General features: G+C 37.5%; 1 protein-coding gene across 4 annotated transcripts in view; it reads left to right on the top strand.

The window, feature by feature from the left end:
* The first annotated feature begins 10,585 nt into the window (after positions 1-10,585).
* The window catches only part of PRKCZ (protein kinase C zeta), a 55,104-nt gene continuing 43,565 nt past the window's right edge, over positions 10,586-22,124 (top strand). Inside the window, exons 1-5 of one of the 4 annotated variants that reach the window (XM_074609644.1) lie at positions 10,586-10,994; positions 12,115-12,318; positions 14,614-14,735; positions 16,964-17,053; positions 17,454-17,504. In XM_074609644.1, the coding sequence (XP_074465745.1) occupies positions 12,248-12,318; positions 14,614-14,735; positions 16,964-17,053; positions 17,454-17,504 (334 nt within the window). In that variant the 5' untranslated portion in view covers positions 10,586-10,994; positions 12,115-12,247. Of the gene's footprint in view, positions 11,521-12,114; positions 12,319-14,613; positions 14,736-16,963; positions 17,054-17,453; positions 17,505-20,586; positions 21,356-21,488; positions 21,726-22,124 lie in introns of those variants that run through there. The other 3 variants (XM_074609645.1, XM_074609647.1, XM_074609646.1) reach the window with 3 other exon arrangements.

Below are 22,124 nucleotides of genomic sequence, written 5' to 3' on the forward strand. Positions count from 1 at the left end.
GAATAGCACAAGACAAAACACCTCCATTGTGAAGAGTGGGATTCTCTTGAATCTGTTTCCAGAGCCATGAATAGAAAAGTCAGATGCCATTCAAACAATTTTAAGGAGAAACTTCAGTATAGGAGTATGGTATAATGATTGGAGTTTTGCATAAATTTGAATCTTGTGTACTTTTGGGTGTGCTTTACTTTTTTCATTTAAAATCATCATACTCATTGCACTCCAATACCCCATACTCATTCAGCTCCACTTTCATGATGCCCTTAATAAACAGAAATAAACTAAATTTTTGAAACCTGGCTTTGGATGGGTTGTACTAGCACCAAGGGGTGGGGGGAAGAAAAAGAAAAAAAAAAAAGAATGTGATCAGAAGGCACTTTTTCTGTGCCATACCTGAAAGTATTTGTATTCCTTTCAGCAATTTAGAGTACTGCTCTGTGGACTGGCGTGTCTGTGAGAAAGAGAGTGGGATATGTGTTAATGTAATCATTCTAAATGTGGAGTGTTAATAAAATGTAGATATACAGAAATTGGAGCTTCTAGAAAACGGACAAAATAGACATTCAAACTATTGAACTGGAAGATAAAATGCATTAGAAGGAAAATCAAAATGACCTCAGAGATTTCATCCCATAATGAAATCCTGCCTATTCAGTGCCCAAGGGCTATCAAAACTCTACTTTGGCCTTGACAACAGGAAAGAAAGTACCATTCTGTATTCATGAGTGCTTTCCGTGGGGCACTTATGCAGATTTCTGTATTTATGTTAAAAAATAGCTTTTGCTGCCTCAAGAGGTTGAAGAGTCAGAAAGCACAAGATGAAGAAGAGTAAGATACTGCATGATTTGTTTGAAAGTAATGCTGGCAGTGACAGCTCTATTAAGAGGTTAATATATAGTCCTGTTATCGGTAAAAATTAAAGCATTTATCCAAGTTAAAGTAAAAGCTCTCCCATCAGTTCTTAACTGGTTTGCTAATCCAATAGATAATGTAGCGAAACCAATTTAACTCAATGAGGCTTCTACTGTTGGTACAACAAAACACTTAAAATGATTGCTCTGATTTTAAATACTCGGAGTCATTAACCTAAGAAAGCACTTCACATTAGGAGGAAAATGGCACCCCTGCATATTTGTCTATGAAGCAGAATAGAAAACAAAAGGCTTACTGAAAGTTACTGAGAATATTTTCATTAAAGAAAAATCTGAAGCAACTCCCTCATGCCCTCTTTGTTATAGGAGCTTAAAACACTTGCAATGGTTGAAAGCCTATTTGATGTTACAAACATATATAACTAACTAATACTTCTTAATGAAAACTGAACAAAAACTTGGCAATGAATATGTCTATTTGGATGGATTTGGTAGCTGAAATGAGAAAGGCACTCTCTCTTTCTGTCTTTATAGCTTGTGTCTTAAATGAACTGAATTTGAGGATCTAAGCCCATGGTTACATAATGTATTAGGGATCTGTTCTCTCCTTATAGCAGCTATATGTCAGGGCTATTCCTGTTACTAAGTCCTGCACGGTAAAAACAAATCTGAGAAGACAGTCAAACCCAGGCTGTCAGAAAATATAGCACCAACAGAACTAATAAGATGTTATTGGGAGTTCACTGTTCCGCAAAAAGATTGGTCCAAAAAAAGAAATCCAAATATCCTTCACTTCTGAGGTATCCAAAACCTTTAGATTTACTCTAGATCACTCTCAATTTAGGACCAGCCAATACATAGGACTAATTCCACTGAATGACAGATCCTCTACCCCGGTGTCCAGTCTCCATCTTTTGGTACAGAGTCTGTCATGGAGCTGCTGAGTATCTGTGTCTTTTGCTGAGATCAGTAATGCTCAGCGCTTTCAAGCATTCTTCTTTGTGTTCTCAAGTGGAGCAAAACCAGACAACGTCACAAACCAAAGTGATTTTATACTTGACGGTCTCATCTACACAAAATAGTTGTACTGATTTAACCAAATGAGTTTCACACGCTCCTTTTGACAGTACTCTCATTTCAGCTCACACAGAAAAGAGCATGCAAGCTACTGGCAGAACTTCCCTGTGTAGACACAGCCTATGAAATTTCCATGAGGGGATTCACCAAAAATATTTTAACTTGTCTTTTCAGAACTGTTTAAATACTTAATTGGAATAATGCTTTAAGATAGTAAGGAGAAAGGTGCTCAGAAAGGTAAAGAATATTTGAAATAGGTAACAAATATCTTTCAGGCCTTGAAACTAAGTTGTTCAGCAATAATTAGCCCTGCAACTAGTCCAGATTTCACCTGATAAGAAGAAGATTTCTGATAGTGTCCTACAGATGCATTAAGGGACAGGGGATGTAAACAAATATTTGTATTATGAAACTGACTGTGCATTCTTTATTTCCTGATTACTTTTAAACAGTTTTTATATTCCTGTAGTAACCATAAAACATTAACCAATAGTGAACAATTATCTTCTGGTTAAGGTAAGAAGATTTCTCATACAGTTTGTGTTCCTTGGGAACTTTCATAAACAAAATATTGCCCTCTGTGCCACCTTTGCATTAGGATGCAGTATTTTATTGAATAGAAAGTTACCTCTACAGTTACATTCCTTAATTTGTTGGTTCAGTTTACTTTATTGCAAATAGATGAAGGGGGTTTGGTTGGGTTTTGAGTTGGTTCTTTGTGTAAAAATACTTTTATTTTACTTGATGAAGAAATAACCAGATGGGGTAAGGAAGACATTTTTCTTTACATAATAATAAATAATTGGCCAGCTTTAAGGGGTAGGTATGTGGAACAGGTGTAGCTGGAAGTAGCAAAACAATATATAGGCCATTGAGCTATTCCAGTATTACAATTACTACAGTCTTAAGATTAAATAAAGATTGAGTGATGAAATAGAGAGTAATCTATAAAACATCTGGTGTAATAGTCCATCCAGACGGTTCTTCCTTTATTGCTACATATCTTTCCGAGTTAGACAAACACAAAAGATCTATTTCTGTACTTCTTAAACTTACCACGTTTTTTTATAGATATATTTAAGATTATCCTACCCTCATCTTTCCAAGTTGTGTGAGCAACTTTCACATATACAAGCTCACATATGTATATATATGAAAGGCAGGAGGATTCTAGATATTGCTTGTAAACTATAGTGCATATAGTATTTTAAAATTGAACCTGTACTTTATAAAAAAGAAACATTTACTATGTCAGCTATGATTATTTTCAGATTTCCTACAATGGTGTTTCTATGCATGCTTATCGAAGGATCCATCAGACACTTCTTGGATTTGGAATATTTTGAACTAAGAATGCCTGTCTTTCAATCAAACTGAATGCTGGCTGGACCATTAATGGGAATTTAGGGCAGCACAATTAAGTTTGGTCCAGGGAAAGCAATAAAAAGAGGATTCTTGAGGAACCAAGGTGAAAGCTTGCCCCTCAGGGTTAAGTCTTTTTTATTTAAAATTTTCACCATTTGCTTCCACCTTCTGAAATGACAATTGCATGTCTTCAATGGTAAAAACATTCATTTTCTTTCTCTCATAATTTCTTTCACTGTTATCTTTCAGAAGACGAATCGTTGCTTTCTAAAGGATTAGGACCAGGTTATGCAGCAAGAAAGGAGCCCCTATGATTTACAGTGTTTTATGTGCTGGTAAACACATACAAAAGGAAAGTGGGCAAAAATTGTCTTTCTACAGAGACAGGTTATTTAAATATCCTGAAAAAAAAATACAGAAGCATAGAGGTTTGGTTTTATTTGCTTTTAAACGTATGTCATTTGGGCTACCCATAGAATTTTTTATCCTCCTAGCTAATGTGGTGTCAACAAAAGTGAGTTAGCTTCTGGGTGCTTCTATCTTATATAAGAAAGACAAGCAAGGGGCGTGTTGACTTAAAATAGTCTTGAAACATTATTCATTTTGTCTATTTTAATATGGGCTAGAAAAACACTAATATTCAATCCAGCAAGAAAGTCTGCAAAGAATTACCATGGTGATTTCTGATGTTATGTAGGATATATGCTTTACTCCAGTTTATGTTAAAACATATTAATGCCTTGCCTTAGAATTTTTATCCAAACTTAGTGGCATTTGGCGTAAATTTGTTCCCACTGGATTCAATGATTTCACTGCCATTGATTTCAGTAGAACCAATAGCTTGTCTCTTCCTTGTTAAAAAAAATAGGCTGAAGAGCAGCCTGCATGTCTGCACATGTTGCTGGTCTGATCTGCTAGGGAAGACATTCTATGGGGATATATTTTCATTCTAGAGCGACACAGATCTAGTTACTCACATTTCTCTCATATTTGAAGACAGCAGCCATCTCTCTCCACCTACCTGTTGTTTCGTTCATAGTCTGCAATCAGCATTCTAATCCCTACTAAATCTTTAAAACCTTGGAAAGTTGACAGGTTCTAATATAGCTGAAGATCTTCACTCACTACTTCAAGTAATAACAGGATACTCATCTTTTACTGAGGTAAAACTAGTACCGATTGCCCCCTTTTTTCCCTCAACAGTTGTCTTTATGAACTAGTTGTCATAGTGATGCCTTAATTGAGGCATTTAGGAGGGAGAAAAGGAGAGGGACTCTTTTTTGGTCAACCTTGTCAGAAACATACAAGTACTTTGTGGAGAGAGCAGTTAAAAAAATATAAGAAAAGGTAGAAAAATTTGCAAGTCCTGACACCCCGTCATCAGGTTTAAAAACTTACAACTCTTTATCTTTCTGTCAAAATTTGTAAGAAGAACTTTGTACATAATCTATTCTGTGAGGAGTCCATATAGTGCAATGATTCTTCAACAACCTTCAGTAGTAGGAACATTCCCAACAGTTTTAGTCATTTAAGCAACGAAGGTCCTAGCTGAGTCACAACTTTATGAGTTCATTAAACTATCAAAATTAAAATAGAGAGCTTTTCCTCCCCATTTCTTATACCAGTGGAAAGGGGAGGTGTAAACATCAATATAGCAAAAATAGCTCCCAAACTACAAGAACAGTCTTCATCTCTGCTGAATTCCTCACCTGTGAAATAAAGTGAACCTTAACAAATATGTAACCTTTGACCTTTGTTTCTAAAGAGATATATTTCTTTCAAAGGAAAGCCTTTTGTAAGCCAGAGAGAGCGCAGAGACAAATCAACTGGCAGTGACAGTGAGCTAAGAGCCTCCTAGCTACGACTGGTAATTCACGTTATGCTTTCAGTCTAATAGCGCCTTTGCCTCCCACTCACATTTTAACCAGCAGACCTGGAGTGTTTCTCTCAGTAATCTGCAATTCTCCTACTCCCGGAATGAGACCTAAGCAATAGCACCTTAAACATTAAACTCAGTAGTCCTTACTGGGTTAAATGGCAGAGATTTTCCCTTTAGGATCTGGGATATATCATGATAACGGTTATTGGACAGACTTTCTAAACTAAAGTATAATTAAGTCTTAAAGGTGAAGACAAAGCACTTCAATGTGAAAATCTCAAAACAACGAGCAATCAATAAGCATGACTGCTTTAGTCAAACACTGATCATCTGATTGTCAAGTCTAACTTTGAATTAACTTAAGACATTCTAACAGATTTTTATATGTATCATTACATTTCCTTGAAAAATTCTCTTTTATTGCCATAACAGTTCCTTAGTGAGTGTGAATATCCGTTTCAGTCAAGATCCTTCGGTTCCTCAAACGCTGGGATTCAAGAGTATCAGTCAAAGACAATTTTGTGATCTGAACTACAGAAAAAATAAACCTTGCTAGTCAACAAATCTTCTTTTCTGTGATGATTCTCAGTTATTTTTTATGTGATATCTTGTTTCAAAACATTCTTCATCTGATTTTATAACCCTTTCTTCATTAAATGAACATTTTAATATGGTAAATATCACAATGCCAATGTTGCAGAAGTGCTTCATAAATATTTAAAGAGTTGCCCCACTTGTGACTTAACTTGTTTTAACCAAAAGTAGTGTTCACAGGAATAAGGCACCATATTTCTTTACTAACCCAACTGCATCAACTTCATATGCTGGAATACAAAACATGGCTTTTTAACATTAAAACATTCTTTTTAATGGCTATAAATTAGTTAAGCTTTCTTTTATACAACCAAAACACCCAGCACCATATTTAAATCTCTCTCCCATTGTTTGCAGCCTGGATTCACAGACTCACATTTTTTGGGTCTGTACTTATCTTTAAAATACCAACTTGTACAAGTGGAAGCACATAGTATGAATGGGTAAGCATTAGGATACTCTTTTTTTTTTTTTTCTTTCTGCAGCAGTTCTTGCTGGCAGAATAACAATAGGTTAATATAAAGCACAAGCACTCAAACAGATCTGTATATCAAAATGTGAAAAAAGAACTGAGATTATTTGTAAAGGAATGTTGGAGCTATTTGCAAAAGTTAAAATGCTTTTCCATTAGACAAATGCATCTATCAGTAGATCAGAAAGAGGCAAATGCATGGTGGAAATAATAGGCACAAAAGCTAAAATGTAAGAAAATTCAACACACACAATCAGTTTCAGGTGCAGTAGGTACCTTCCAAAAACATGCACTACTTACAAACTTTAAGGAGGATGAGTAGAGACGACAAGATAAAATTTGTTTGTGCCTCTTGGTTATGTTGAAGTCCAGCTTGAAGTGAAATGGTTCCCTCTAACCTAAAAACAAACAGGAAAACAGTGTAGACTGTTAGTTTTTTCTCTTGGTTTTGTAGATATTTGTGCCAAAATACTAGTTACAAGTACTACATCTGTGATATCAAATTATTTTTACAGTATTCACCAAGCTATATAACTTTTCAATCCAGAAATGTTCTAATTTCCTCCTGGCTGCAGTGTCTAAAATTATATTTGACAATTATCCTTTGAGTGGTGCGTGTAGAGAAAATACTCTGAGAGATTCTGGAATATAATTCCTTTCACTGAAAAGGTAAAAAGACACTACTTTCTTCATGTGAAGCCTGGAATAAATTAATGTCCTGGTTTGAGGTAGAACAGAACCAATCATCTATCGTTCATTTAGCGTCCAGCCTAGCCCAACCAACAACAATTATTTTGGTTTCATTTTGTGGATTCAGTGAGGTATTTAGGTGCTTCATTTTTTTCAAGCATGCACACAAATTATTCTCTCAAATATGGGACAAGACAGCAAGGAACGTATATCCCTACAACTCAGTTTTCCTATGCAACCACAGCCTGTTTCTTTCAAGACACCAACTAAAAACAGAGATAAGGAAGCTTATGACATTCTTGTTAGAGGCACTAAAACAGCTGTACTGCGTAGTCTAAGAGTTTCCAAACCCATTAAGTAGCAATTGTTTTTTAGAATTTTAAAAAGGAAAATACAGCTAGAAAAACCTTGCACTGGAGTGAGATTAATAGATATTAATACAAATATCTGATGCCTAAAGCAGTACTTTAGATTAATCCTATCATTAACCCCCCAAATTTTTTTCCCTTTAAACGAATTTTTAAAGAACAGTTCTCAATTAAAATAAAGAACTGGCACTTGTAAGCATTGTATATACAACTATGTCCCAGACAGTTCCCTAGGAATATCTTGCCATCTGCTGGAAACGTGCAGATATACATGCTCAAATAAATGCAGGCTTCAAAGTTACTGTCAGAGGCAACGGTACAATGAAGTAATGAAGGAGACATTAAGTTTGGAAATCAACAGTCTGGACGTTCATAACCTTTAGTCAAAAAGACAATTCAATAATGAGGTAACGTTAGACCACCAGGCTGCAGCAGTTGAAATGCCAGCATCAGATTCCTTAGCAAATCAGTGTTCTCCACTGCCACTATAAATCTGTTGAATGTAGTATTATATGTGTGAAGCCAGATTATCACCATGGCCCTACCTGTATAAAACAGGAGTAACTGCACTGTAGATGAGGTGATGGGATAATAACGCAAGCTAACACAGAGCCTAAGATTGTGACACATTTCAGTAAGAAGTCTCTGCAAATTAAGTATGTCCTCCTTAAGATAACTTACACTAGACTTCAGCAGCTCCTGGTTAGTATTGGCTACTATGGATCCTGGTTGCTAATAAGACACACGGACAAAATAGAAAGGCAAATCTGCATAGCTATTTCCAGTAGGAGGTAACTCTTCCTTCTTTCTTACAGAACTTAATTACCAATAGTGGTAAGGAAATCACTATTATCCCATCTCTTAAAAAAATTCTTTTAGGCCATGTAACAGAGATTTGTGATTTGCCAAAGCTCATCATATAAAGAAAGGAATGCAAGAATGGGAAAATCCTATTTTGTTGTGCTTGATATGATAGGACTTATTTTCAAAACAGAACTGAAATACTTGAAAAAAATCTTTTTTTAAGCCTTCTCTCTCTCAAACAGATCAGTTCACTTCGTAGTCTGCTCTTCAGCGTAAAAGATCTGATATCAAGAGATAATAATTTTAAAAGGAACTAAAATTTTAACTGCAATAAATATCTAATTTAAACCTGCTGTAAAATAAAATTAAATTAATAAACCTGGAATAAAATAAAACTAAATTAGGTGTAGTGGACAGCACTATTGGAACTTTTTATTAAACTGAGGATGGTTTAGTAGAAGTTTAGTGCAATGCCCTGCCATCTGGAAAAAAAAAAAAAGGAAAAAAAAAGAAAGCTCAGGAATACACCCATGATTTACAGCTCTAGGATTCGGACTGTGTTTCAAAAACAATATGCTAGAAACAATGATCATACAATATGTTGCATTTTCAAACCAGTTACAACCTTATTAGCTAATGCATGTAGCAAAGCTGACATCCTCTCCAAAAAATGCCATCTGCCCAGAAGTGGGAAAAATCTATTAAGAAATTCAAGTGTTTAAACAGTCTTGTAATATAGGAAAATAAAAAATCAACTCAACATAAGACTTCTAAAATAACAGCATTCGTACCAAGTGATCAACTACAAAATATGTCTGCAAGACATAAAAAAATTATTATTGAGATTGTTGATTTTCTTCAATCACTGAAAATGTACCTAATCTTCCGACGTCAGTAAGTTGTCCAAGGAAAAAATAACAATAAAACATACAAAACCTCAAATGAGAGTTCTGAAGAACTGCACTACCTTTTATCTCCCAATCCAACCACTCAAAGAGCTGAAGTCATCTAATTGACGTGACAGGGAGATCAAAGTCTAGCGTGCTCTGAAAGAATTACTTTTGTAGACATATCTTACATAATGTTCTCCATTTTAAGCAGAGGAAATCTGGAACACATGAAGATTTAAGGCCCATTTTGAAACCATATTGATATTTTAAGATCACTAAAATAAAATTAACAGTGGACATGCAAATAATTCAGATTAAAAACTGATAAGTGAAACCATTTGGCACATTTCCTTGGCGTCAGAGAAAACATCTAGGCTGATGTGAGTAAGTTTTGCTCCTTTAATGCTACTTAAACTAGTGTTAACTATTATTTATTTGTATTTTAGTAGACTGTAGAAACACCAAAAGAAGGCTCAGGGCTACACTGATGCAAACCCACCAACACATACACATCCATAAACCCCCATAAAGATACTGTGAAAGTGCTAAATGGTGTCTAAAAATATATTGATGTAGGCGTACACAAGGTAATAGCAGGAGACTAAGGATTGATTTTTTTTTTCCATTTTCAAAATACAGATCATGACTGCTCAACTCCAGGAAGTAAAAAAAAATATAATCTAATAGTTGTGACACCTTGGTTTGTTTTATTTTTCAAATTTGGTGGGTTACTGTTGCCCAATGGCAGATATAAATAGGTCAACAAAAGCCCCAAGGCAAACTTTTGCTTGGATAGCTTATTTGCTTGGAAAATCGTTCTAAGGTACACAAGGAAAATAGCTGTTTGGCCAGTTAAAGTAGCACTTCCACTAGGGGACTCTGTGAGTTAACTATCCCACACCTTCACCTGAAGAACAGGCAAACCCCCGATCTCCTTTACACAGGAGACGGCTTTGCTTCAGTCGCAACCGATTCACAGCTTGAAATCAAAAGATCAAAGTATCATTAGGAAAAAACACCAACTTTATAAAGCTAAGGGTATTAACCGTTTCACAGACTTGCTCTTGTGAAACCGTGGTTAATTCAACAACAGTGCTACAACATATTCGTTGTTTTTCTCTCTCCCTTCTGGTCTGACCACTCAGAAGTCTGGAATTGTTTTATCTTTGTCATTTTATTTCCTCTTTATTATCTTGGCCGCTTTTTTCCTGCTTTAATAGTTTTGAATGAAACATCCTAAGGCTGGATGCCGTATTTACACTCACAGGGGATTACATTCCTGTGGAAGTCAGTTTTTCAGGAAGCAATCTTGACAGTTTGGGTGCGGCAGGCGGGACACTGGGTCGGGGAGGGGGGTGGGTGCTGACAGGCTATTTGTTTTGGGGAATGGGCTTTTATTTGTTTCCTTGAGGGTGGGCTTTTTGACGAGTGAGCGATCGAGAGCTGTGCTTTCGGGCGACCACGGGACAGTCCCCTCCTCAGCCCGGCCTCCCCGGGCGGCGGCCGTCGCAGCTCCCGGGCTCCGCTCCACCCCTCGCCTCAGCACCGCCCCGGCCCAGCCCTCAGGCGGCCCCGCGCCCGGCGAGGCCACACCGGGGAGCCAGAGGCCTGCGGCAGCCGGGACGACTCACTACCTCTCCAGAGGGCTCCGAGGAGGGCAGAGGCGCAGGATCGCTGCCTCCACAGCGCGGGAACGGTCGCATCCGACTCTCCTCTCAGGCCTGGGGCCTTCTTCCGCCACGGCGTCTCAGAGGCGCTGCACGGCCACGGCACCGAAACTCTCCGGCGGGGCCGAGGCAGAATGCGGCCGGCAGCGGCCCGGTGAGGCCCCGCCGCCTCAGCGCCAGCCGCCTCAGCCCTCCGCGCCTCTCACCTCAGCCGCTGCCCCCGCGGGAGCGGCGCACTGGCCGCCGATTGGCTGCAGGTGTTCTCCTACCCCTTCCTCCCTCGCTTTTGATTGGCTGAGAGGCTCCTACTCCCCAGGTAACGGTTCCCGGCCTATGATTGGCCGTGGGTGGGCGGGATCCTTTTGGGGATTGGCTCCAGGTGAGTCGGAGCTTGCTATTGGCTGACAGGTAGTGTAGGAGGTGTTCTATTGGCTGCGGGCGCTAACCTTCTTAGTCCGCCATGTTCGGCGCGGTGGCGCCGTTGCCACAGGCGCTGGCGAGAGCGGGGCGGTGAGGCGGAGCGGCGGGTGGGCGGCTGAGGGGAGGACCGCGGGCGAGCCGCCGGCTTCTGACGCCCTGCGCTGCTGCTGCTGCTGCTGCCGCCGCCGCCGCCGCTCGTTCTCCGGCGCCCCGCCCGCAGTGAGGGTGGCGGGGAGCCGATAGTCTGAGCCTAAACTTCCTCGCGGGACTTTGAGCAACTTCAGGCCGTGGAGGTGCAGCCGGGCGCCTCTAGAACGCGGGCGGAGAGCCGGGCCCCGTCCCCCTCAGGTTCCGGGCGTCCCCTGCGCCGGCCGGTTCGCTGAGGGAAGCGGCACCGGTGGGACCTCCCTCGGTCGGAGCAGGTGAGAGGAAGGAGCAGCCCCTGGTACCTATGGCCCTGCTTCCCTGGCAGGGGGGCTAGGGGGCTGTCTGAATATGTATATATATGTGTGTGCATATCTGTAAGGGAAGGAGTAATAAACAAGGTGTTTATCAGCCTGTAAAGTTAACTTAAATTCTTAAATTACCCCTCGGAGTTCCTCTTCTGCTTTTCTTGGGTAAATTTGTAACCAACACTAATTGATAGCAGTCTGCCATGTATATAAAAACTATTTTGAACAAAAATACTCTACTCTTTGGAAGAAAAGAGCCAGAAGCTGTGTTGATGAATAAGTAAAGATTTCTTTGGAGTTATTTTTGGCAAAGAGGGAACTGTTGAATGCTTTATTTAAAAAAAAATCCTTAAATGCTTGGGATATTTCTGTAAAACTAAATCATGTAGGGTATTTTTAACTGGTGTCATTTAATTTCTGTGCGTGTCAATGGTCTTGATTATTTTCCTTTTGATTTCTTGCTGTTCTATGTAAAGCTATTTGTGTTTATAAAGTTTGACACAACTCGTTTGTGTAGTAGAGTGTGTGTATATTCATCCATATTCTGGTTTTCTTTCTGTGCAGCTGGACTGAAAATCATCTGGAGGAGAAACTTATTTCACATGTGGAGCTGTTCACTTTAGAACTAGAGCTGTCTGTCTTGAATGAACTTATTTCTTTATATCTATAACTACATTTAGACTCCTAAATACAGACCATGCCTAGCAGAATGGGCTCAAAAATTGACTTGAACAAAGACTTCATCAGAGTGAAAACACATTATAGTGGGTAAGTCAGCATGTTCTCTCCTCTGTATTGTGTCCTATCTAATTTTGAAGCATATTGAGCAGGAGTTCATAGTCTGACCTAGTGATAGAGTAACCAGGACGTTGGTGGCTCTCTTAATTTACGGTTCGTTTATCTACAGGTTAAATTTTAATATGAAAATTCGCATAGTAAAAATACAGATAAGCTTTTAATGGTGAGAATTCACGTCAAAAAACATGTCTTAACAAAATAGAGAAATTTCGTGCTTTACTTGAAGTAAAATGTACTTCACAAGAAATCCATGTAAATGGGACTGGATGCTGTGGTTCATTGTTACTGCTGCTCAGTAATTTTTGAAGTGTGCGCAGATCAATTAGGTTTTGTTACTAATCTGCACCATGGTTCTGGTTATTTAGTAGATGCATGTAAACTCCATTATTAACTCTCAGTGAAAGATTTGTATGTTATATTTGCCTTTACTAGTAATTATTTTCTGCTCCATAGTTTTTTCCTGCATGTCTGAATCATGTCATACATAGGCTCAGGTTGAAAAGAACACCTGAACTTCAAATACTTGTGTGATGTACTTCTCTGAGACACATGGATATGCATGCTTCTCTGAAACAGGAATAGGAGACCTGCATTAGCTCTGTAAGGGAAGGTGCTATAAACACAAATAGAACTTAATGTAAGCAATTTAGGATAGCTTGCTGGCAGGTACTGTTGATACCGAATGAAAAGAGCATGTCTGTAGAACTTGTCTGCGCAGAAATAGAGGAGGTGATGATGCTTGTGTCACTACTAGAATTCATGTGTAATTATTATGATGTTTTACAAAAAACTACTACTGTAGTTTCTTCTGCAACACTTTATTCAGTAGTTTCCACTTTCTGTGAAGTCTATAATATGTGAATTTACAAACAAGAGTTCCAAACTCAATGAATTTTGGTTTTGTTCTACTGATCAAAGTCTGTGAGTAAGAGGTGACTAGTTTTGGTGTTATAGACTGTATAACTGATTATTTCAGTATGTCCCATTAAAGTACTACGCTCATCTTTTCAACAAATTTGACAAACTGCAGGAAGTCATTGATGCTGGACAAGTTCATTCAGTTAGCTGCTAAAAAATTGAAGTAATAGTACAATGTATCATTTTGAAATCTCAGTTAAAAATCTAAGCATGAGGAAGTTCTGAAACACATGAATGTTGAGTCTATCTCTGTGGAGTCCTAGTATCTTAGGTATTCGCGTTTCTGGGTGTGACAGAGTTCCTAACATAGCATAGTAGAAATGACTGCATAAGTAGATTGCAAAAGAAAGTAAACTTGTGTAATTCTCACTTCATTATTTTAGTTACTTAGTTTATCTAGTTTATACCTGGTTACTTGAAATCATTTCATTTAAACAGAGCAGTGATATCTCTGGTATATTTATTGTATTCAACTAAGGGGGGAAAGAATTACATGTGCCAGTAGCCATTAATTACAAAACTGTTTTCTAATTATCCTCTAGAATATTTCGAATGCACTGACATGACTTAAGTACACCTCTTTCTTCCTGCACTTGTTTCATCAGTTGGTTTCCTTAAGTCTATCACTTGAAGAGTATTTAGAAAACAGGAGAAAGTCAAGTTTTTATGCTCAGTTTTTGTTTTGCATGATCTTTTTTTAAATTTTTGTCCTGCTTTGACAGTACTATGTGGGCTTTTGTTATATCAGGAGTTATTCTCACAAATGCCTGACCATATGCTATGGTTTACATGAGTGGAGTTCAATATTGGGTTCATGTTCTCAAAACACTATAAAGGTAGAGCACAAGAATACAGAATTTGAGTAAGATTTTATCTGAGTTTTGTTGTAATTATCTTTTGAGAATTCACCTCATCAAAGCTTTCTCTCTTAACACTGTAGTGGATGTGAGGGGAAAAAAACTATGTTTTAAGGGGATTTTACTTATTTCCTGATGGAAGAAGTACCAGGATAAAACTTAATTCTTACAAAATATTTTGTTTTTTACAACACTTCAAACACTGAGAGTTACAATAAGGGAACCTGACTTGCCCAAGTAAACATGCATTAAAGACAGATCATTAACACAGTTAATTCCTCCATACTAAAGTATTTTTAAGAAGTTAAACACTGTGAAATGTAGTCCTGTTGGCTTCTGGCTAATTTGCATTAAGGGGAGCATTTTATATGAGGAATGATGATTCTGTAAGTGTCATTTTTCAGCTTAGAGTCCATAGATGGAATTGTTGGCATATGCAGGCTAATGCAGATATTTTTTTGATAAAAGCTTGTGATTTTATCTCATGCAGGGACATCCTGATAACAAACTTGGATGCATCAATGAGCTATGATGAACTTTGTGATGAAGTGCATGAGATGTGTAATTTACAACAGGAACAGCCAATTACCCTCAAGTGGATCGATGATGAAGGTATTGTACTGAAATACTAAAGCATTCTTGGGTTTATTGTTCATTGTGGTACAAAGAAGGGGCACTAAGGAGACTTGTATAAAAACTTTTCATATTGTGGACATACTTTTCATTTCTAAATACCATGGTTCATAAAGTAGGGAGCTTGGAGGAATGAGCCTCAGAACATCAAGATTACCTGACAACCCTCTTCCTAATTCCTCATTCTAAGTTGTTAAGTTTCAACTAATCTGCTGTTTTGGCTGCCCTCATTCCTCACAGGTTTTATGAGTTATCCTGTTTCTGCATATGAGTGACTGTTTCTGTTTATTGCCAAAAGTAATTTACATTAATTTGACTGATTGCACAAACAGATGTTCTCTCTGAACTAATTTAAAGCAAACAATTGCCAATGGCTTAATGGATAAAGCAAGCCTACCAAAGAGCTGAAGAAAATTACTTTTTCCATTGGGCTTCTTTAGTATTTCTGTTTTTGACAAGATCCAAAAATTCTTGGGCTATGAATAACTCACTTGTAATAAAATCCCATAAACATATAAGGAATATGGATTGTTAATTTGCAGTACAAATAATTCTTTTGTCTTTCATGATGCATTATTGCAGTATTTATAGATCATTGAGAGCTATGGTCTTCAAAGATGGGTAAATGCACCCTGGGGTGCATCTTTTTAAAAAAACAAGAATATTTTTTTAAAATAAGAAATTAAGCTTTACTTTATTTAATATATAAATTGAAACTGGTGTCATCACTTGGCCCATATATCATATGGTCATGTGTCACATACGGTGGGCAGGGTGTGCTGAGGGAAGAGTGGGTGTTCAACAAAGTTGCAGGGGTTGAGAGTGGCACCCTCGCTCATTTGCTTGCTTTCAGTGTATTGTGACGTACTGCAGTTTACATGTGCCTGGTTAAGTGGATTTATGGATTAATTATCTAGTTTTAACTAAAATAACCCTCACAACGTAATGCTGCTAATGTGAGCATGAGCAGACAAGAAAATGCTGGAGCTGACACTTCTACTCCTGAGTATGAACTCTGTCAGCCACACTACAAGCTAATCAGATCTGACAAGAAGTCAAGAAGATTCAGAATTATCAAGAATAATATTTTAAATGTTTGTCTTCTCTGACTGAATACTTGCATTTCTGCATGTTTTCCTAATATTAAACTAATGGTATATGTCACAGATAAATGGTAACGAGGTGTGTATAAGGCATGGTGCTTGAGCCCAGGCTTAGTGTGTGGTAATACTTGTGTCTCTGTTTATTTTATTCTTTTCCCTATGAATTTCATCCTGACTAATATCTTGTAATTTGGGGTGGGTGGGTTTTTCTGTTTTATCTATTTCAATAGTTAGGCTTTTTAGAATATACTTTAAATTGTAGCTGGCATGCTGCCTTTTTGAGAACTTTTAAAAGCGCACTTCTCTGAATCTGCTACTACTGAGTGTTAGCATAGAAGACAAAGTCATAGAAACTAAGGCTTAACATATCTTTTTCTGAAAGAGAGGATTCTTTGTGGCTAGGCAGGTTTAATGATTACTCTTTTCCTTCTGTTTGCTTTTCTTCTAAATCTAAGTTAAAAAATGTTAACCTATTTTCCTCAAAATATACAGGCCAACCCTGAAAACTTTAGAGATTTTTAGAGGGAAATGAATTTTACATTTATGATATTTCTACATCAGTGTTGGCATAATTCATATCCCATTTGTGACTTTTGTCTGTGTATCTTATATTTTGCACTTTTTAATCACAGATTGCTTTTCTGTCAGTCTAGGAAGAGAGACTCAACTCAAATCTGTGTGTACCTTCATGACTTGATTTATCATATCATGGTTCTGTAGTCAGTGAAGTTAAGGTAGTAAGATAATGGGCCATTTAACAAAGGATAAAGTAATTTTGAATTAAACTTAAATTTTCAGGTTACTAGAAAGTGATCTTGCTTTTTTCTGCTGTGTGTTAAAGATCTTTAAGCATATCTGTTCACTCTTGTATTTTGTTTTCCCCTTGCAAACCAATATAGTATATATTTCTATCTACTCAGTTTTGCTAAAATTAGAAGGAAAAAAAATTGTCTTGCTATATTCTGGCTTGATAAAATGGCAGCTTAATATCAAATGATTGAAAGAAAACCAATCCTGGAGGCTGGTACGCTTCTTACTGACTAACTGAAATTCTTCGCTTTATTTTTCAATCATAAATTTGCCTATGTATTGCTTTTTTGTTAGGTGACCCATGTACCATCTCATCTCAAATGGAACTGGAGGAAGCCTTCCGTTTGTATTGTCAAAACAGAGACGAAGGGCTGATTATTCATGGCAAGTATTGCCCAGTTCAAGAACCTGTATGCATTTGTTGATAATCCTAATAGCCTCTTAAATGTGACAGTGGAACAACTCCTTTGCCTGTCTAATGACATTCTTCTTTGTGTAGCTGGTGCCTTATAGTTTGATGTTGTAAACTCTTTTAGGAGTGCAGCCCAGAGCTGAAACTGTACAGTGCGCTTTGAGGGGGGGCTTCAAGTTCTAAACTGCACAGATTTGTTAATGCTGTAGTCAAGTATAAGATCTTGCCAGAATGGACCCAGATATCTTGTTATTTCTCATGCGGAATAACTTAAAGGCTTCCAGAAACTGTTTTTGTGTAAATAGATTCAAGAATCAAGGGCAAAGTACTACTGAGAGTCTCTTCACTTAAAAATCTATGTTTTTGTTTCAGTTTTCCCAAGTATTCCAGAGAAACCTGGCATGCCTTGTCCAGGAGAAGATAGTGAGTACTAAAATATTATCAAATTTTAGCTCAGTTTTTTCAATTACATGGAAAAGAAATATACTGAAAGATTTTTCATAAGCTAGTGTTACGTACATGTATGTCTGATTTGTGGTTTCTTAATAGGATTTAAAATGATATTTTGTCAACAGAGGATTTACATAAGTCAACACTTTAGTACTGTTTTTATGTTTCTGAGGATTAATACTGGTTTCCAGTAGCTGATATATTGGGAAGAAAAGAGATCAGGATTTTAGATGCCTATTTGAATGTGGTCCTTTGCTTTTGTGATTCTTCTGGATTCTTAACTTTCAGGGAAAAGAAGTGATGTACTGAAGAAAACGGAGATACAGCTTTTTTCATTTTTTTTAATAAAAAGGCTATTAATCTCTAAAAAAATTCCTGTGAAAGGTAGATAAACTTCCAGAGGAAGCATACATGATTCTTACTAATTCTGCTGAAGTTTCAACAAGGAAATAGGCAACCAGTCCATCTTGTTATATCACATAATGTACAGTGCTTTTATTAAATGTGCAAGCAAATAAGACTGAATTTCAATACTTGTTTGTCCACGAGTTAAAAGTCAAGTGAAGACTGTAGTTGTATCTTACTGTATGTTGAAAATGATTACTACAAAATAGTATGTTGAAAATGTTTTACTATGCTGTCACTTTTCAGTTTAGCTTAATAGGTTGAAAATATCCATGGGAAGATATTTTCAGGCTCAATTTTCTTGATCATTCTGGAAAGAGTGGTTTTAGTTCTGTAGGTTTAAATATTTTCTTGATGTGAATTGTATACAAGGAACACTGCTTTATTCGAGGACCTGAGTTATAGAAGGTGTTATGTCCTAAACTGAATCTTTTCCCTGGAAAGGTGTCAGGTTTGCGTTGGCAGGCAAAAATTGAACCTCTGTATCTACAGAAAATATTGTTAGCAACAGCAAAAGTTTTGGTTTTTCCTGTATCTTGTTACTGTTCCCAAATCTTATCGTAGTAATGATGCTTGAGGATGTTTGGGTAGTTCAATGTCTTGTGTGCCTTTGACTTTTGTGAGAATTGCGGTAAAAAAGGTGATGGATTTGGGGATTAGTTGCCCTTAGAATGCGCGTAGTGTTCTGCCAGGGCGGGTTTTGCCAAAGGTAAATATAAGTGTTAATAATCCATCATAAGTCTTCAGACCGTGTTCTGTGAAACAGCTATCTTGCTTCTAACTTGTTGGATGAGAATTGAGGGAGTGAACTCATATGGGCATCTGTGCTGCTCTGCCTTCCCAATGTAAGAACTGAAAGAACCAGCAGACTCTAGCTCTGCTTCCTTTCCTCTAGCTGTTAAAGAGGGAAGGAGGAAATACTTGTGTTGTACCAACCTAGGCTGGTGCTAGTCCCAAATAGAAATATTTGCCCTTTGTGTGAAAACACAAAGCAAACTAATGTGAAATACTATCAAGAAAAGTAAGCTAACTGGAGGGGAGAAGAGACTGTTGCTTAAAGGGGTATCTCTTCAAATATGTGGCATAACAAAGTTCACTGCAGTTTAATGATCTCATTAAAAGTGTAGATATTTTAGTACAAAAGTTTTTTTGTGTTAATTTGTTAGATGTTTTAGTTATCTCAAGCCATGAGATAAAGTACAGAAGCACATAGATTAGTGTGGCTCAGATGACCTGGTTATTCTGTCTGTAGGGTATTTCTCCCTACATGGTTTTACAGGTCATGTTGAATCATACTTGGATTGTTTAAAAAGCCTGTTCAGTAGGATGTGCTTGGGAAGTGATTTGTGGTCAGGTTTCTTGTAATTTAATGAATTAATTTGGTGCATATTACCTCTTTGCATCCATGAGGCCTGCATGGAAATCTGGTATTGTGGCCTAGTTGTAACTATTTTCAAATTGTTTTACAACAGACTTATTAAATGCATTGGTGCTAATTTAACATAAACTAATGCATTCAGCATTATTGTGTGTTAGCTAAAGGCATGCAACAAACTGCGTTGCACTTAGACTGCATGGAAATGTTATTGATGGTGGTGATAAGTTTATTTAAAGGACTGTTTATTTTGACAGGACTGAAGTATTGTCCTTTTGTTCAGAAAAGATTCAGTATGTTTCAAATTCTTGTTTTATTTCATGTGACTTTATCACAGAGTTACACTCATAGGAGATCCTTTTAAGAAATAAGAATATTATAAATTCACTTTTCTAGAGCATCATGCTTACAGTATAAAGGAGCTTATGAGTTTGCCTCAAGTTATTTCCAGAGACAAACAATTAACTAGTTGCTCTGTCCAAAATGGGCCTCTACTTGAATTAGCAGTCTCTTAAGTGTGGACCCCTGGTTTGTTACAGAACTGCAGACAGTTTAAAATGGAATTTTTAAACAAAACTATTGACTTGCTAAATAACTTGTGTTTCAGTTGCTAAATAATTTCATTGGTCAGACTTGTTCATATTAGGTCATGGAGTGACTATTTCTAATAGTATGTGATCTTCTGAATTGCAAATATTTAGTGGTGAGTTCTTGTAGAATTGTAGGTTTTTCTTCCCACTTTCTTCAAAAACATGATGTTTTGGAAGAATGTGCAAAAATGCATACTGAATGTTTTGCATTTATGTTGAAATCTAATAATGTAATTGCTAGCTGCCCTGGACCTTTGTGAAACTGATATGGTTTTGAGATTGTACCAGCCAACAAAGCTTGAAATAAATGCATGTAATCCATTAATGGAATAAACCACGTGACTAATATTTGATTTCTATTTGCATTCCTTAAGAAAAGTTGGGGGCTTTTTCTGTGCTTGAAGAACCTACCTTCTTATATTGATGCGATGCTGTCTGCAAGATAGAAATTGCAGTCTCCAGCATCTGAACCTGTACTGTCTGTATTCCTTTTGCTTCTGAATTCTTGCACTTTTTGGTGGGTTTCTTTTGCCCCAGACCCAGCTCCCACTATAAATGTGCATCTGCTTTTGCAGAAAGGGTAACTTTTACCTTCAGCGAGACAGCCCGTCCCCAGAGGGTGGGGTGGCAGCACTGTTGTGTGGGTGAGGTGGCAGGATTTCTAAAACATCCTGCATCTATTCCCAGACACTGAATGTGACCTCTCGGAGGCGTTTCTAGCATCTGCTGGCCTGGAGCCCTGGGTACTTTATCGCAATGTTTCCTGATAAAGGTGACAGACTTTCAGGCCAGTCTTTTATATTTAAAACATATTTTTACTTTTTTAGCAGATTAACTATTCTTTTGGAATTGGTATTAAACAAGGTGTTTTCTGAAATGTTTAGGTGTGTATCTCTCTTCTGTGCTTTTAAGTGACAGCCTTCCTGATACGCTGATACAAAGCGTGGTATCTGATTGGCAGTTTTATAAACTTAGTTATTGTCGCCTCAGCTTATTTACACTGACAGATCTTGATCTGATTTATCACTCTTGGTGCTGCAGCGCATTGTATAACAAAGCATGTCCAGCTGAACAATTTCTGTCGATTAGTAGGACTTCCCTAATGGAATTGCCGGTTTTATCAGAGAAATACTTGGGTTTGTGACATCAGCTCCTTGACATCCATGCCATGTTTTAGTTTGTGCCTCAGCTGCAAGCTACAGCCTCTCAAGGGAGCCAGTACCACCCGTGCCTGGATACATGAGGCAGAGATGTGAAAGGGAGAGACGGGGGTAACCAGTCTTCCATTAAATATTTGCTCTTAATGTTCGAGCTGATCCTGCCTATTGTCCTTGGTATCTAATGGTATTCAAACAGCGGCATCAGTGGAATAGAGGGAAAATGTTTCATTTCATACCTACTACATTGTAAAGCGTAAAGAATTAGATGCTGAAGAAGCTAAAGAATAAAATCCAGTGAGTAATGCATGCTTTTTCTGTAGATTTTATGTATCATTATTGTGATTGCTGTTATGAATTGAGGCTGTTGATGCAGTATGTGTGTACGTGTGGTGCAGTAGATAATAGAACTCAGCATTTTGGTTATGATACAGTTGCTTTGCCTACCACCCTCCTTTGCAGCCATAGATTGTTACAAATGCGGAGGTTCCTGCTGCCTCTTGTGCGTAGGGATGTGGCTGAGAGACCTCTCAGAAATGCTGATAAAATTGCATTGAAAGGACTCTTGGGGAATGTATTTTAGGAGGAAAAGAACAGAAGAGTGAGTGATGCTGCTGCTGCTAATAAGGGAGATTAATGAAAGAAATGTATCCAAAAAATCCTGACGGTATGTGTTCAGGGCCTGTTTATTGTAAGATTGCTGATGTAAAGCTTAACGATTTAGAAGCGTAATTTTCTAAGGCCTTTTTGTTTAATTGTGTTTAGTGGGTCGTCTTAGATGGATGTTTTAATTGTGAAATAATTGTTTTGAATTAAGGCTTACTTAGTTTCTAATATTGTCAGAATAAACTGTGCTAGTATACTTCTGCATTTTTACATCTGAATGAACAGATACGTGTATTTAATGTTAAAATTAATTTTGGATTTGGGTAGCTAGTGCTAACAAATTTTAGGGTTGTTTTGCTGTTGGCTTCATTACATAGAAGAATGCAGACTAGGAAACCTTTACATTTCAAGAAATAGAATGATACCTTTTTGATGTGTAAATACTTACAGCATTAGCATG

This window comes from Larus michahellis, chromosome 16 (genome assembly GCF_964199755.1).
Source record: "Larus michahellis chromosome 16, bLarMic1.1, whole genome shotgun sequence".
Classification (NCBI taxonomy): Eukaryota; Metazoa; Chordata; class Aves; order Charadriiformes; family Laridae; genus Larus; species Larus michahellis.